At 45.6% G+C, this 15000-nt stretch overlaps 1 protein-coding gene across 1 annotated transcript in view; it reads right to left on the bottom strand.

Moving 5' to 3' along the window:
- Positions 1-15000, bottom strand: part of LOC119568074 (homeobox protein homothorax-like) — a 195680-nt gene that overhangs the window by 124748 nt on the left and 55932 nt on the right. The window contains exons 4-5 of the mRNA XM_037916474.1: positions 6304-6354; positions 3694-3744 (exon numbers count right to left, since the gene is read on the bottom strand). Coding sequence (XP_037772402.1) covers positions 3694-3744; positions 6304-6354 — 102 coding nt within the window. The remainder of the gene's footprint in view (positions 1-3693; positions 3745-6303; positions 6355-15000) is intronic.

The following is a 15000-nucleotide window of genomic DNA, read 5'->3' as shown; positions in this document are numbered from 1 at the left end:
ATAAGGGGAGTCAAAGGGTGGGCAGCGGGTAGTCCGAGGGTGGGCTGAAGGTGGGTGGCAGAGGGTGGGGGGTACAGGGTGGGCAGAGGGTATTCTGAGGGTGGGTGGCTGAAGGTGGGCCGAGGGTGGGTGGCCACGAGTCGGTCGAGACGTCATAAGTGCAAAGCATGAGATCATCAAACGAGACACACACACACACACACACACACACACACACACACACACACACACACACACACACACACACACACACACACACACACACACACACACACACACGCACGCACGCTCTCTCAACGCCGCATTTAGGATATACAATCTAACCCAAACGCCGTCGCATCTTCGACCCACTTTGGATACATTCTTGCCTTGAGGGGGGGGCTAACCCTCCCCTCTCCCTCCCTTCCCCTCCCCTCCCCCTCCCTCCCCCCAAACCCTGAATTCAACTCAACCACGATCCAGACGAAAAAAAAAAAAATCTAAAATAATAACAACAATTATACCACCTAAACAAATAATAAAATAAACGACGAGGAAGGTGATAATCGCCAATCAACCACGGCGTTTTCTATTCTTGGGTCCCGCTGCAACAAAATTGCAAGGGCACCAATAAAGATCACAGCCAGCACGTTTCAGATACAAGGTTGTAATTCACCAACCGATAGCATCTGGCAGCTCCCCGCCGCTCTTGTCGGCACGGTGGGCATTGAATTTTTGTCACGGGGCAGTCCGGAGCCTTGCTTATTTATTTCGTCGGGGGAGGAGATTGTGCCTTATTTAAATACGCTCGTAAGTAAAGGGAACTTATTAAGGAGGACGACACTGGTCCGCGAGGTAAGAGGGAAAGTGAGATATAGAGAGGAGGAGGGGGAGAGGGGGGGAAGGATTAGGGGTGGGGGATGATGGAGAGGCGAGGAGGAGAGGGAGAGAGAATGAGAATGAGAGAGAATGTGAGGGAGAATGAGAGAGAGAGAGAGAGAGAGAGAGAGAGAGAGAGAGAGAGAGAGAGAGAGAGAGAGAGAGAGAGAGAGAGAGATGCTGGGCATACGAGAGGGGGGGGGTAAAACTGCCAGACAGGCTCCTCTATAATTGAACTCCGGGCACATGCCACTGCAACGTCTATACAAAAACATCTTTCTAATTCACCATACACGCTGTTTTTCCCTCCCCTTCCCCTTCCCCTTCCCCTCCCCCCTTCCCCCTCCCCCTTCGCGCTTCCTCTTCTCTCGTCGCTCCTTAGAAAAAAAAAAGTTGGCATCTCGTTCAATTACCATGGAGGAGCTCGTTGCTGCATACACATGTACATATACATACGAGTACATATACGTACACAAGCTCATGTACACACACGCAACACACACACACACACACACACACACACACACACACACACACACACACACACACACGCACACACACACGTGCATTACCTACGCACAACCGCTTAATATATGCAAATCAGTCTATGCAAAAGCACAGCTGTTCTTAAAAACATTCCCACAGTCTCACCAAAATCCACCAACTCTCAATCACTCGACAGCCAAAATTATGACAAATTACCATTTACGAAAGCGGAGAGAAGGAGAAAGATAAAGAAAGAAGCAGAGAAAGAACGGAGGAGAAGCAAACGAGAGAAGAGGGTGGAGGAAGTGTAAGAAAGAAAAAAAATGACAAGATAATAAGCACAGGAACAAAAACACGAACAATTAGAACACGAAGAAGAAGGAGGAAGAAGAAACGGAGACAGAGAAGCAGAGAGAAGAAAATAGACACCGTCACCACAAGCGTCACACCGCCGGCAGCGCGTCACTTTTCGCCTCTCCCGTAACACGTGTTTGTCGCGCATCAGCTGATCGCCGGAGCCCAGCTGATTGCCCTCCCACTCAAAACACATGGGAGCGATGGGTGTTGTTCCTCCTCCTCCTTCGCCTTCTCCTTAACCTCCATCTCCTTCTCCTTCTTCTTCTCCTTCTTCCTCCTCCTCCTCCTCCTCTTTCTCCTCTTCCTCTTCCTCCTCCTCCTCCTCTTCCTCTTCTTACTCCTCCTCCGCCTCCTTCCCGCCTTATCTTTTATCTCGTCTTCAAAAGGCTTAGGCGTGACAAAAGGCATTTCTCGACACGCTTCCGAATGGCATGGGGGAAGCACGGAATGATTTACATACGGAGCGTTGCACGGCCTTTGCCAAAATAGCTGAAAACCTCTCCGAGATTGAATTTGCATACACGCACTGCAATCACGAACGAGTCAAAGGATATTCCGTTTACGTATTAGTATCTAATATATAATCCATGTTAACTCCTGACATGTGGTCTTGATGTTAATAAAGAGGAAATGATACATAGATTATTTATATTCATGAATCCGGTCCCAAAAAAGGACAGGTGATAACGGGGGGGAAGGGGGGGGGAATCCAACAATTGTTAATAAATGCATGAATGAATAATTAAGAATCACCCAGTTATCAAAAAGCGATCGACAATCCTGATAACAAATCCTACTAATAGGTTTATCATTATCCAAATTCCACAGGAAAAGAATATTAAGAGTGAAAATCGTACAATTTCAGGAGCGCATGAAAACTATGATGCGAAATAGCGTACAGAGGGGGGTTGGCAAAGGGGGGGAGAGGGGGGGGGGGAGATGGGAAGAGAGGAAAATAAAAACTTGTTTTCCTTGCTGTTGGCTGGCAGAGGTACAAGATTTGTGAGGGAAGGAAAGAGAGTGGAAAACATGTCTCTATCTTCAAGGAATATGGAGGGAATTGGAGGGAGGGAGAGAGGGAGGGAAGGGAGAGAAGGAAGGAGGGAGGGAGAGAGGGAGGGAAGGGAGAGAAGGTAGGAGGGAGGGGGAGGGATAGGGAAGGGAGAGAAGGAAGGAGGGAGGGAGAGAAGGAAGGAGGGAGGGGGAGGGATAGAGGAGGGAGGGAGAGACAGAGACAGAGAGAAGGGAGAAGGGAGAAGAGAAAAAAAAAATCAGCTAAGGAAATAACCGAGGACAAGAAAAAAAAAAAAAAAAAAACATGAAAAGGTTTAAAAGGATTAAACCATGAAAACAACTCATTAAATCTGAGATTCAAAATTCTTGAAAATGGACTTACAGGAAAGAAAAATATTATACCGAAAAAAAAAATCCTCAAAGTCATATTACATATTAAGTTAGATCCAGGAATTTGTCCTTTCGAAAGCATAATCAAATAAACAGCAAACAGGACATCATGCAATGAAAATAATAATAATAATAATAATAATAATAATAATAATAATAATAATAAAGTGATGATAATCATATTGTTATTGTTATCATTATCATTATCATCATTATCATCATTATTATTATTATTATTATTACTATTATTCAAATTATTATTACAATCATTATTATTATTACAATCATTATTATTATTACTATCATTATCATTATCATATTATCATCATATTATCACTATTGTTATTATCATTATCATTATTACTATCAATAACAACAACAATAATAATAATAATAATAATAATAATAATAATAATAATAATAATAATAACAATAATAATAATTATCATTATCATCATTACTATCATTATCATTGCTAATGATAACAAAAGCAACAACAAACCTTGGAAATCACAACAACAAAGACCAAGGAGAAACACACTCGAGACACATCTGAAAGAAACCAGAAGAAACCAGAAGAAACCTTACCTTTTCTAACTCTAAGAGGTGAAACCGAAGCACCTGAATCGCCTGGACCATCTGTGGGGGGGGGAGATTTAAAGAAAAAGGTCGATTTTAGTCAGACAAACATTTGGATCAAGAAAGGCCTAAAAGTAGAATAAAAAAAAGAAAAAAAAAGAAAAAAAAAAGAGGACTGTTTGGATTTTTTTTTTTTTTTTTTTATTAATTCTTTAAAGCTGTCTATTTGGTTTGTCATTGATACAAGTAACAGTATACACTCCTCGCCTCACATTCCTCGAAGGAGTGAATTTTCATACTCATCTAATGCTATCTTCTTTAATGATTAAGAGAATCAAGGGTTTAATCCAGCGGCTTTTTGGATTATCCTGCTGCGGGCGTCGACAAGCCATACGCCAGTTGGCCAGACCTGAGCCTGGATAATTGTGGTGTTTGTCTGACACGTTTGTAAAAGGCGTGTTTTATTCTCTCTCTTATCGACGTCTTAAGCTTGATTTGAAGTTTCTATATACAATCTTGGGAAGAGCCGAGAGCGAGTGTTTTCTCGACCGCCGTGAACTCAGTTTGTTATCTCAATTATACCCTTTTTTTAATCTTTTAAGGCTGAACTCCCTTCCCTTGAAGCCTAAGCCCCTTGTGTTGCCTCGAGCGCCCCGCCGTCGCAGCCCCCCTCCCGCAGCAGCAGCAGGCGGCGGCGGCGGCGGCGGCGGCGGCGGTGGAGCGAGGAGGCGCTGCCGGAGAGACGGAGCCCCCGAGACGCCGCCTCCCAGACGCCGCCGCCCGCGGGGCCGCCTCGCCAGCTGGCTTCCCCGGGCGCCTCCGCCGCACTCGCCTCCCACGCCCCTGTGGCCGAAGGCCCGCCCTTCGGCCTGGCACCGACTCCTTCCAAAGGCGCTGCTCCCCGATCCCTCCCGAGGCGGCCGCGCACCGTGCCTTGGCCGCCGCCCGAGCGGGAAGCCTGGTCGCCCCGCGGCCAGCTGCCTCCATGATGCTTCTGCAACACATTTGCATATTAACAGGCAGGGCGCATCCGCCGTGAGCCGCCACGGCCGGCCCGCCCGCCCGGCCGATGCACCAATCAAACAAAATGGCGCTCTATCACAGCCCCTTGAGCAGGCCCCGCTATACCGGACGGCGCCCTCGCTACAGCGGACGCCCTAGACGCCGACGGCGCACGGTGGCGACCTTTGCATGGGCGCAAGGCGAAGGGAGGCCGCCATGCAGCACGCCCATGCCTGCCACACGGCTCCGCCCGCCCAGCGCCGCCCGGCCCGTCCGCGGCGACAGGTGGCGGCCGCGCTCGCCCTCCGCGCCCGGGTTCACTATGCCGCCGCCAACAGCTGCGGCACTGCGGGCGGCGCTGCGCCCGCCCTGGCCCTGCCCTGGCCCTGTCCTGGCCCTCCCTGGCCCATCCCTGGCCCCGCCCTGGCCCCGGCCTCCCGATAACGGCTCCTTGTCTATCACGGCCGGGCCGCGCGGACTCAAACCCCGTCTCGTTAAGTCAAGACCTATAACCTTTACTGTTACCTGCAGTAGTCTTCTCTACCGGTAATTTTCTTTATTGCAATTAATCTTATTAATTACCTGTAACCTTCTCTTAACTTATAACCTTCACCTTAAATCCCTTTATCCTTTAATTAACTCTCGGCAAGAGTAACTCGGTATTTTTTCGCTACTAAACGAAGCAGAGAGATATAAAACACGTTTTTTACCTGATTTTACAAATACAGACTATAAAGATTACTAATAATATTAACAATAATAATAATAACAATTATTATTATTGTTATTATTATTATCATTACTACTGCTATTACGATTTTCATAATCATCATTAACATAAAATATGAAAGAAATGAAACACCACTGAGAACTGGACAAGATGACGAAATCTTAAATGTATTATACAAAAGCTCTTGTCAACACCCGGAACAGAAATAATAATATATACCCCTCTATTGCTTTCCAGAAGAAAAATGAGAAAAACAACAACATTACAAAATTAGTTTGTTTTTTTTCAAATTAATATATATTTGCATACTCTGATGAAATAAAAACATTTAATGAACAACTGGCGAATTTTCTGTCATGTGGTAAACTTGTTTATTTCGGCAAAATTCTCAATAATTCGATATTTACATGTTATCTAACATATCATCTTTAATGAGTAGTTTGATTTACATGATTGAACATCTATCTACTTAATTACATAAATATAAATCATATTTCTTATTATTAACAAGTTTTATATAAAGTTTAAATAAATCTAATGATCATGTATATAGTCACAGACATGAAACCGTATAAAATGAACACTAATTATACATTTGCATATAATCAAATACTTACAACATATATATATATATATATATATATATATATATATATATATATATATATATATATATATATATATATATATATATCCATACATATCTACAAACTTGAAACATCCAAGTTATGAAGAACAAAAAAAATCAATTTATATCATCTCTTAAATGCCATCTTAATCAAAGATCTCTTTTAAGTATAAAACACACAAAGACAAAAATAATATATTTATATATTAATAAAACAAATAACACAAGAGAGAGAGAAAAGCGATCAGCTGTTACTTACTAAGCTATCAAGCTCTGGATTTGCCTGATAATATGGTTTCTCCTGTCTAATCTGTAAAAGCAAAATTCGGAACTAAGTTGAAACTCGGTTGTGACAAAAGGCCTGCTACTTGGACCCGCCCTCTCGGATTCCAAGTGGGCGGGTTGGGTGGGCTGGGAAGTGGGCAGGTGGGTTGGGTAGTGGTTGGTTAGGTGGGCGGGGGGTAAGGGGGGGGTAAGGGGGTGATGTAGAGGGGACGGGAGGAGAGGGGAGGGGAGGGGGAGGGGGAGGGGAGGGGGGGAGGGTTCTATAGAGAGGAGGGAGAGGAGAGAGGAGAGAGAGAGAGAGAGAGAGAGAGAGAGAGAGAGAGGAGGGAGGAGAGGGAGAGAGAGAGAGAGGGAGGAGAGGGGGAGGGGGAGAGGGGAGGTGAGAGGGGGAGAGGGAGAGGGAGAGGGAGAGGGAGAGGGAGGGAGACAGAGAAACAGAAACAAGAAAAAAAAACTAGAAAAAAAATGAGAGAAACAAAGAAAATCAGAATAAAAAAAAGAAGAGACGGAGAAAAAATATAGAAAAACAGAATATACACATTAACAGAATGAATAGAAGAAGGAAGAGGAAGAAAAAGAGGAGGGAGAAGGAAGAGGAAGAAGAAGAGGAGGGAGGAGGAGGACGAGAAGTAGGAGGAGGAGGACGAGGAGGAGGAAGAAGAGGGGGGAGGAGGAGGAGGAGGAGGGAGGAGGAGGAGGAGGAGGAGGAGTAGGAGGGAGGAGGAGGAGGGAGGAGTAGGAGTGAGGAGGAGGAGTAGGAGGAGGAGAACCCCAGGATACGAGGACCAAGGAACAAGGCATCTACACCCTGGTTGAGTGATGGTGACAAAATAGTGAAGGTGATGATGGTGATGGTGATGGTGATGGTGACTTACCATGCTGTCAACTTCAGGATGGGAGTAGTAGAAGGGTTTCTCGTGACGTAGCTGCACGATGGGGGAGAGACAACACCACTTAAGTTGCATTTTTGAATCTCTAAATTTTATTACGTTTTTTTTTTTCCTTTTTTTTTTTTTTTTTTTTCTTTCGGGGGGAGGGGAGGGGGAGGGGGGAGTCTGCGGGGGGGGGGGGATTGGAGGGGGATGAAGGTTATGTAAGGGAGGTTGGTAAATAAAGGGGGAGGGGAGAGGGGGGGGAGGGAAGGGGAAATGGGAGGGGGGTGTTGAGTAAGTGAAGAAGGTTTTCGATAAATAACAATAATAATAATAGGAGCAGTAAATTTACAAAAAAAAGGGGGAAGTAAGTGGCACAGAGTGATAAAGAATGCGATTAAGGGTAAAACGTAATAATCTTTTTTTATAGGGGAGGGGGGAGGACTAGTAATAAAGTATATAAAAAATAATATATATATATATATATATATATATATATATATATATATATATATATATATATATATATATATATATATATATATATATAACCGTCAAAGGGTGGGAAAGGAAGGGGGATGATGAAGGCAGGAGAGTACGTAATGGGATAAATAGGGGAATAAGGAATGAATGATAATGAAGAGTGGAAGAGACAAACGTAGCAATACCCAAAACAAAATGGAATATCAATCATACATATAATTTTTGAATCGAATAAAGGAACTGAGAAGTAAATTAACAAATTAATCAAAGAGGCAGTTACTTGCAATCAATTGAAAGCACTTGAAAACTTCCATCAAATTTTGGGGTTCATTGTCACGTTGCAAATATAATGATAAATGCCAAAAGTGCATATTGATATACCACCTGGAAGGGAAATATGGTGATTCATATATAAACATATTGCAATCTATCAAAGGACGATTAATTTCATCCAAATATATCTATCTTCATGACTAATAAAACTCTATCATCAATGTCACATTTTTTTTTACGTTACATATTTTGTTACCAAGAAATGAACAGTCAGGATATTTCACTGAATAGAAAGGCAATTGCAAATTGTGAAGAAATATACAATGACTATTTTTACTCTATAATAATTCACAGAACATTACATCTTACAAGTAAATATATTTAAATATTAATAAGTACAAGCCAGGACATACGAAAGAGATTGAGGCAACAGGATTCCACGTCACGTCAACAAAATATGCAACCGGCAAGGAACTCACCGGATAGATACAAACGTATACATACAACGTATATATATGTCTCATTATTTCCTTATTTTCTTTTTCTTTCTTTCTGTCTCTTTCTCTCTCTCTCACTATCCACAGAGAGACCAACCCAAACACGTATGCATTTATTCTGTCTGTGTGTGTCTGTGTCTATCTATCTGCCCCCCCCCCCACCCCCAACAGCCGCCATAATACAAGCAATCGTCTCTCTGACCTGGTGATAAGAGCATAATTTAGCCGGATTATCACTGGAAGGTCTTCTTGGCCTAGAATTATGTCCCGCCCTCTCCCTTTCCCTTAATCCTCTCCCTCTCCCCCCTCTCTCTTTCCTCTCTTCCCTAATCATCCCTTTCTCCTCTCCCTTAATCCTCTCCCTCTCCCCCCTCTCTCTCCCTTTTCTTCTCCCTCTCCCTCTCCCTTTCCCTTAATCCTCTCCCTCTCCCTCCCCTTTTCCTCTCCCTTTCCCTCCCCCTTCGCTTAATCCCTTCTCCCTCCCTCTACCGTTCTCTACCAATCCTTCTTCCCTTATTTGGCCACTTGTTCTCGAAGGCGCGTTCACTTTTCTACTGTTCTATTTTCCATTAAAGGCCTTTCATCTGTGGGTCTTCTCATAATGTCTCTCTGTTGGCTCTTTGCTTCTCCCCATCCTTCATATATACATATTTTTCTTTCTTCTGTTGATCTGTTGCTCTTCATGTCTTCCAGTGATCATGCAGTGGAAATATGTAATAAATATGATCATGCAGTAAACACAGGGGTTATTGCGGCCAACACGAGACACACTGTATATAAACTTTTTTTTCTCTCCGTCTTTATTTTATCTTTGAGTGGTCATAAGTCTTCTTCTTTTTGCTTGCTGTCTTCCAATTTCTTTTTTTTTTTCTTTGATGTATCTCCTTTCTCAGAATCTTTCCCTCTCTCTCTCTCTCCTTCTCCCTCTGTCCCTTTCCACCTTACACCTTCGTCCTCCCTCCCTCCTTCCCTCATTCCTCTCCCTCCTTCTCCTTCCTCCCCCTCCTTCTCCCTCTCCCTCTCCCTCTCCCTCGATTTTCCATCACGTTTCAGCCGCGACATATCGGTACTAAATTACCACCGCGGGGGAGGGGGGTGGGGATGGAAAACCTTTTAGAGAATACCAAACACATGTAACACTAACGACATAAACAAAACAAACCACGGCCGTCACCCCACCCCCCCCCCAAAAAAAAAAAAAAAAAAAAACATTGCACTAACGATTCTAATTCTCTCTCTCTCCCTCTCTCCCTCTCTCTCTCCTCGCTTTTCTTGCTTGCTTTTGTCCCCTTGTTTTCTCCTCCTCCGTCTGCCCTCCGACACGCACGCAGACAACGGGGGAACTCGCACATATAAACAGCACAGAGAGGCTGCTTCATGCCCTCTGTACTCTGCCATTTTAGGAGAAGGAGAAGAAGGATCCATCCTCCTCCTTTTAGAAGAAGGAGGATGGATCTTCCTTCTTTTTCCTGTTGTTGTTGTTGTTGTTGTTGTTTAAGAAGGACTTCGGTATCTTCGTTTCATGGTCTCCTAATTTTTTTTTTTTTTTTTACCCCATATCCCTTTCTCTCTTCCTCCTTCCTCTCCCTTTTTTCCTCCCCTCCTCCTCCTCCTCCCCTTTTCTCCCCCCCCTGCCTATTTGTGTGTATGTGTGTGTGTGTTTATTGTGTGTGTGTTTATGTGTGCGTGTTTATGTGTATTTGTGTGTGCGTGCGCGTGCATGTGCGTGTATGTGTTAATGAGTACATGGCACCGGTATTAAAAGTGCCTAGGCTAAATGAATGAACGGGGATATTAATTAATGAAGGAGATAAATAGACAAAATAAATATCCTTTGCCCCTAAAAATTAAACCAGCGAGTAAAAAGAGAGAGAGAAAAAAAAATATGAAACAAAACACCATCCTTTACTTCACCACTAGACATCCCCCTTTTCCCTTTCCCCTCTGTTTTATTCACCTCTCTTATTTCCCCTCATTCGTCCTCCCCTATACCCCTTTATCCTCCCCCCCTCCCCTCCCTTTCCCCTTTCCCCTCTTTATCTACGTCCCTTGATTCTCCTCATTCGGAGGAGGAGGAGGAGGAGGAGAAAATGGGGGAAAAGGAAGAGAAGGAAAAGAAAAATTAGGAAGTGGAAGAGAAGGAAAAGAAAAAAAATAGGAAGAGGAGGAAAAGAAAGACTAGGACGAAGAAGACGAAGAGGAAGAGAAAGAGGAGGAGAAAAGGAGGAGGGAAAGCAGGGAGGAAGGGAAAGGGGCAGCGTAGGGCAGGGAGGGACAGGGCGGTACATGGAAGGCGAGGAGAGGGGCGGGGGGGGGGGGTGAACCATCCCCTAGCATCGCCCCTGCCCGATAAATTCGTGTTTAGTGCCCCGGAGTAGATTTTTGCATTCCCGTATGATGTTCCGGCCCTTTTAACAGACTTTACACTACTCGTTATAATTTGTAATGGATGTCAGAGGGACAGAGGTAGAGGAGGGAAGGGGAGGAGGCAGGGGATGGGGAAGGGGAGGAAGGAAGGGGAAGGGGAAGGGGAAGGGGAGGAAGGAAGGGGAAGGGGAAGGGGAAGGGGAAGGGGAAGGGGAGGAATGAAAGGGGAGGAGGGAAAGGGAAGGGGAAGGAGAGGGGGAAGGGGAAGAGATACGAGAGGGGGGAGGGTGATTGGCATTCCTGATTCTGGGAGTGAGGAGGAGGGGCACGGAGATCGAAAAGGGGAGAAAGAAAAAAGAAGAGAACGAGAGATAACGAGAGAACGAGAGAACGAGAGAGAGAGAGAGAGAGAGAGAGAGAGAGAGAGAGAGAGAGAGAGAGAGAGAGAGAGAGAGAGAGAGAGAGAGAGAGAGAGAATAGAGAGAGAGAGAATAGAGAGAGAGAGAATAGAGAGAAGAGAATAGAGAGCGAGAGAAAAATAGAAAGACACACCCAGAGAGAAGGAACCGCGGGAGAGAGAGTGGCGGAATGAAATGGGAGAAGAGGAATAAAAAGATCAAAATAAACAGACAAATAAAAAGGAAAAGGGGCGAAAGGAGCAAAGCCAGAATAGAAAGCTGGGAAGTGGAGCGATAAAATACACTACGTAGAAGGGGAGGAGAGACGGAGAGAGGGAGGGAGGAATAAATACCTAAAGAGAGATAAAAGAGTGAATAGGGAAAACCACGACAGAAAGGAGGGGAAAAGATAACCCTTTTGACATAGTGTGTGCGTGTGCGTGTGTGCGTGTGTGCGTGTGTGTGTGTGTGTGTGTGTGTGTGTGTGTGTGTGTGTGTGTGTGTGTGTGTGTGTGTGTGTGTGTGTGCGATGAGAGAGAGGAGAGGAGAGGAGAGGAGAGGAGAGAGAGAGAGGAGAGAGAGAGGAGAGGAGAGAGAGAGGAGAGGAAAGAGAGAGAGAGGAGAGGAGAGGAGAGGAGAGGAGAGGAGAGGAGAGGAGAGGAGAGAGGAGAGGAGAGGAGAGGAGAGGAGAGGAGAGGAGAGGAGAGAGAGGAGGAGAGAGAGGAGAGAGGAGGAATACGAGAAGGAGAAGAAGGAAGAGGTCCCTCAGGATGAAGACAGTAAACCTTGAAATGGTTTCTGCTGGCTAATTAATTACCCCATAAAATCCAAGTGACATTTCCTCGTTAGTCAAAAATGCTTTATAAACTTCGTCGAAAATTCGGTTTCCATTTTATGGTTCCACAATGAATACTTCTCCAACCCCCCCCCCTAACCCTCCCTTTACACCCCCCCCCTCACCCTCTTACCCCTCGCCCATCCTCCACCCCCAAAAAATAACCCCCCCCCAAAAAAAAAAAAAAAAAAAAAAAAAAACAAAAGAAAGAAAGGGGGGGGGGGAGGGAGAACACACAGTCGATTCGTGGAGCCCAGGGAAGCGGGTGGCCCGGAGCCAGGGTTTCCGGCCGGCGGGTCACCTACCTGTCCAATGCAATACACCTCACAGCTTCGAGACCGACCCTGCAATCAATACACCGCAACGCTCTACACTCATACACTGGCCATACATCGCCGCGTTCTTCACTTATACACTCCAATGCTCGGCTCTGGCAAAGCTAAAATCTCTGGTTATATATAGTGTATATATATATATTTGCGTGTGTGTGTGTGTGTGTGTGTGTGTGTGTGTGTGTGTGTGTGTGTGTGTGTGTGTGTGTGTGTGTGTGTGTGTGTGTGTGTGTGTGTGTGTGTGTGTGTTTGTGTGTACACAACTCACTCACTCACACACACGAATGTTTTCCTAAACAAACACACACACACACACATACTTATATAAGAATACATAATATTGGTGCGTCCCACTGCGCTCAGATATTTGAACACATACAAGAGTGTGTATACAAAGTGACAGCACCTTCCCCCCACCACTCCCCCCCCCCCCATCACAAGCATAATGGCGCCCCAAATGAAAAAAAAAAAAAAAAATCAGCGCCATGACAGCCCATGGCCCTTGCTGGGAGTCCATGAGCGTCAAAAAATAGCTCAAAACATATAAATAAAATACGTATAATGCACATACGCTCTCTCCATACCCGGCGGGGGCTGCTGCAGGCGGGAAAAATTGGTATTACATTTCAACGAGAAAAAAAAAAAGAAATATTGTTAAAACGTTAACAGCGTTAGTGCCAAAGCTGTCCTTAATTGATGCTTTACAATTAGTGATCAAGAGAGGGTCACGATACCTCTATAACGACTGCCGGTCATTAAATAATAACAGTAATAACATAATTCACCCATTTACATTATTAACAACCGCCATCATTTTCCGTGTAAAACCGAAAATTTAATGTCGAATCGAAGGCTGTCCTTGCTTTAAATTACTCAACGCTGGAGAGGTAAGAGGGAACGTTCGGGGTGCCAGTAAACACGATCACTCCGTCATGACCCCTGGCGCTCTTGTCCACCTGCCTCTCATTCTTTATTTGCTCGCTCTCTCTCTCTCTCTCTCTCTCTCTCTCCTCACTCCTCTCTCTTCTCTCTCGCTCTTCTCGCTCTCTCTCGCTCTCTCGCTCTCGTCTCGTCTCCCTCTCTCTCTCTCTCGCTCTCTCTCTCTCTCGCTCTCTCTCTCTCTCTCTCTCTCTCTCTCTCTCGTTCTCTCTCTCTCTCTCTGTCTTATTATTTTTCTTCTCTCTTCTTCTTTTCGTTTTCGTTTTCTCCTGATTGTCTCATTTTATTATCTGTCTCTCCCTCCGCCTCTCCCACTCCCTCTCTCTCTCCATCTCTCTCCATCTCTCTCAATCTCCCTCTCCCTCTCTCTCTCCCTCTCCCTCTCCCTCTCCCTCCCTATGCCTACCTTAAACTCCACCGCCCACGCCATCGCCAAGAAAACAAATGAAGTCAGTTTTTTTCTCCCCCTTGCTTTTCTACCTCGGTTCTCGGTTCTCCAAGGGGGGGAGGAGGGGGGAGGAGAGGGGAGAGGAGGCAAGGGGAAGGGAGGGGAGGGGAGGCGAGGGGAGGCGAGGGGAAGGGGAGGACACAGCAGGTTCTCTTCGTATTACAGTTATTACTTCGCCTTCCCGTGACATTCCGTACTAAAATATATTGTTGCTTATTACTCTCGTCGCGGGGGGCCCGGGGGAATGGAGGGGGAGGGAGGGGGAGGGAGGGGAAGAGGAGAGAAGGGAGGAAGAGGGTGAAGAAAGGGGAGGAAGGTGGGAGGAAGAGGGTGAAGAAAGGGGAGGAAGAGGGAGGGAAGGGAGAAGGAAGGGGGTGAAGAAAGGGGGGTAAAGGTGAGAGCAAAAGAGGAGGAAGAGGGGAGGAAGAGGGGAGGAAAGAGAGGAAGACAGAGGGAAATGTCGTCAGGCCATTGTGCTCGCTCTCGACGGGTTATCAAACGCTCGCATTAATTCGCGGGCGGCGAGGGCGGCGCAAAGCAAAACAAGCTGCAAGGGAGGGGGGAGGGTGTGGGAGGGGCGAGGGAAACAAGGGGAGAGCATGGGGGGGAGGGGAAGGGGAGAGGCAAGTCCTTCTCCTTAACCTCAGCAATTTAGATATACTGTTAGTTGATTTTTTTTTTTTTTTTTTAACTGGCGGTTAGTTTTTAACGTATATGTTTTAATGTTTTCGTTCGTATTTTTTTCTTATTTAGCACAAATGTAATGCTTTCATCAGACCGCCTTTCGGTAACACATCTTGCACGATATGCATTTACCTGTACGATAATCACCCCTCGGGTTTACGCACTGCCAAATGTACAATAACCGTCGCTCTGTTCTCAAACGCTTTTATTCCCCGCCTTCGCCGCCGCCGCCGCCGCCGCCGCCGCCACCGCTACCGCCATCGCTACACCGCCGCTCTGTTATTCTCCCGAGACCAAAAACACGCCGCTAAATACACAGTAATCAAAAACATGTTGGTGTGTTTTGCCTACCATGTTGCCTCATGTGGCCTCGTGGTCGTGGCTGGCTTGCAAGCACGAGGCGAGCGCTGAATTTCATCGCGACGGAGATAATTCCGGAGCGTTTGCCGACGGATATGAATATTCAGATTACAGACGCGCGCGCACATACAAACACATCATCGCGGACCAATTAACACGCACGCAGAAACAGAAACAAACACG

The sequence above is a fragment of the Penaeus monodon genome, chromosome 43 (genome assembly GCF_015228065.2).
Source record: "Penaeus monodon isolate SGIC_2016 chromosome 43, NSTDA_Pmon_1, whole genome shotgun sequence".
Lineage (NCBI taxonomy): Eukaryota > Metazoa > Arthropoda > Malacostraca > Decapoda > Penaeidae > Penaeus > Penaeus monodon.
The sequence above is the reverse complement of the archived record's forward strand: the minus strand, read 5'-3'. Positions and strand labels throughout refer to the sequence as shown.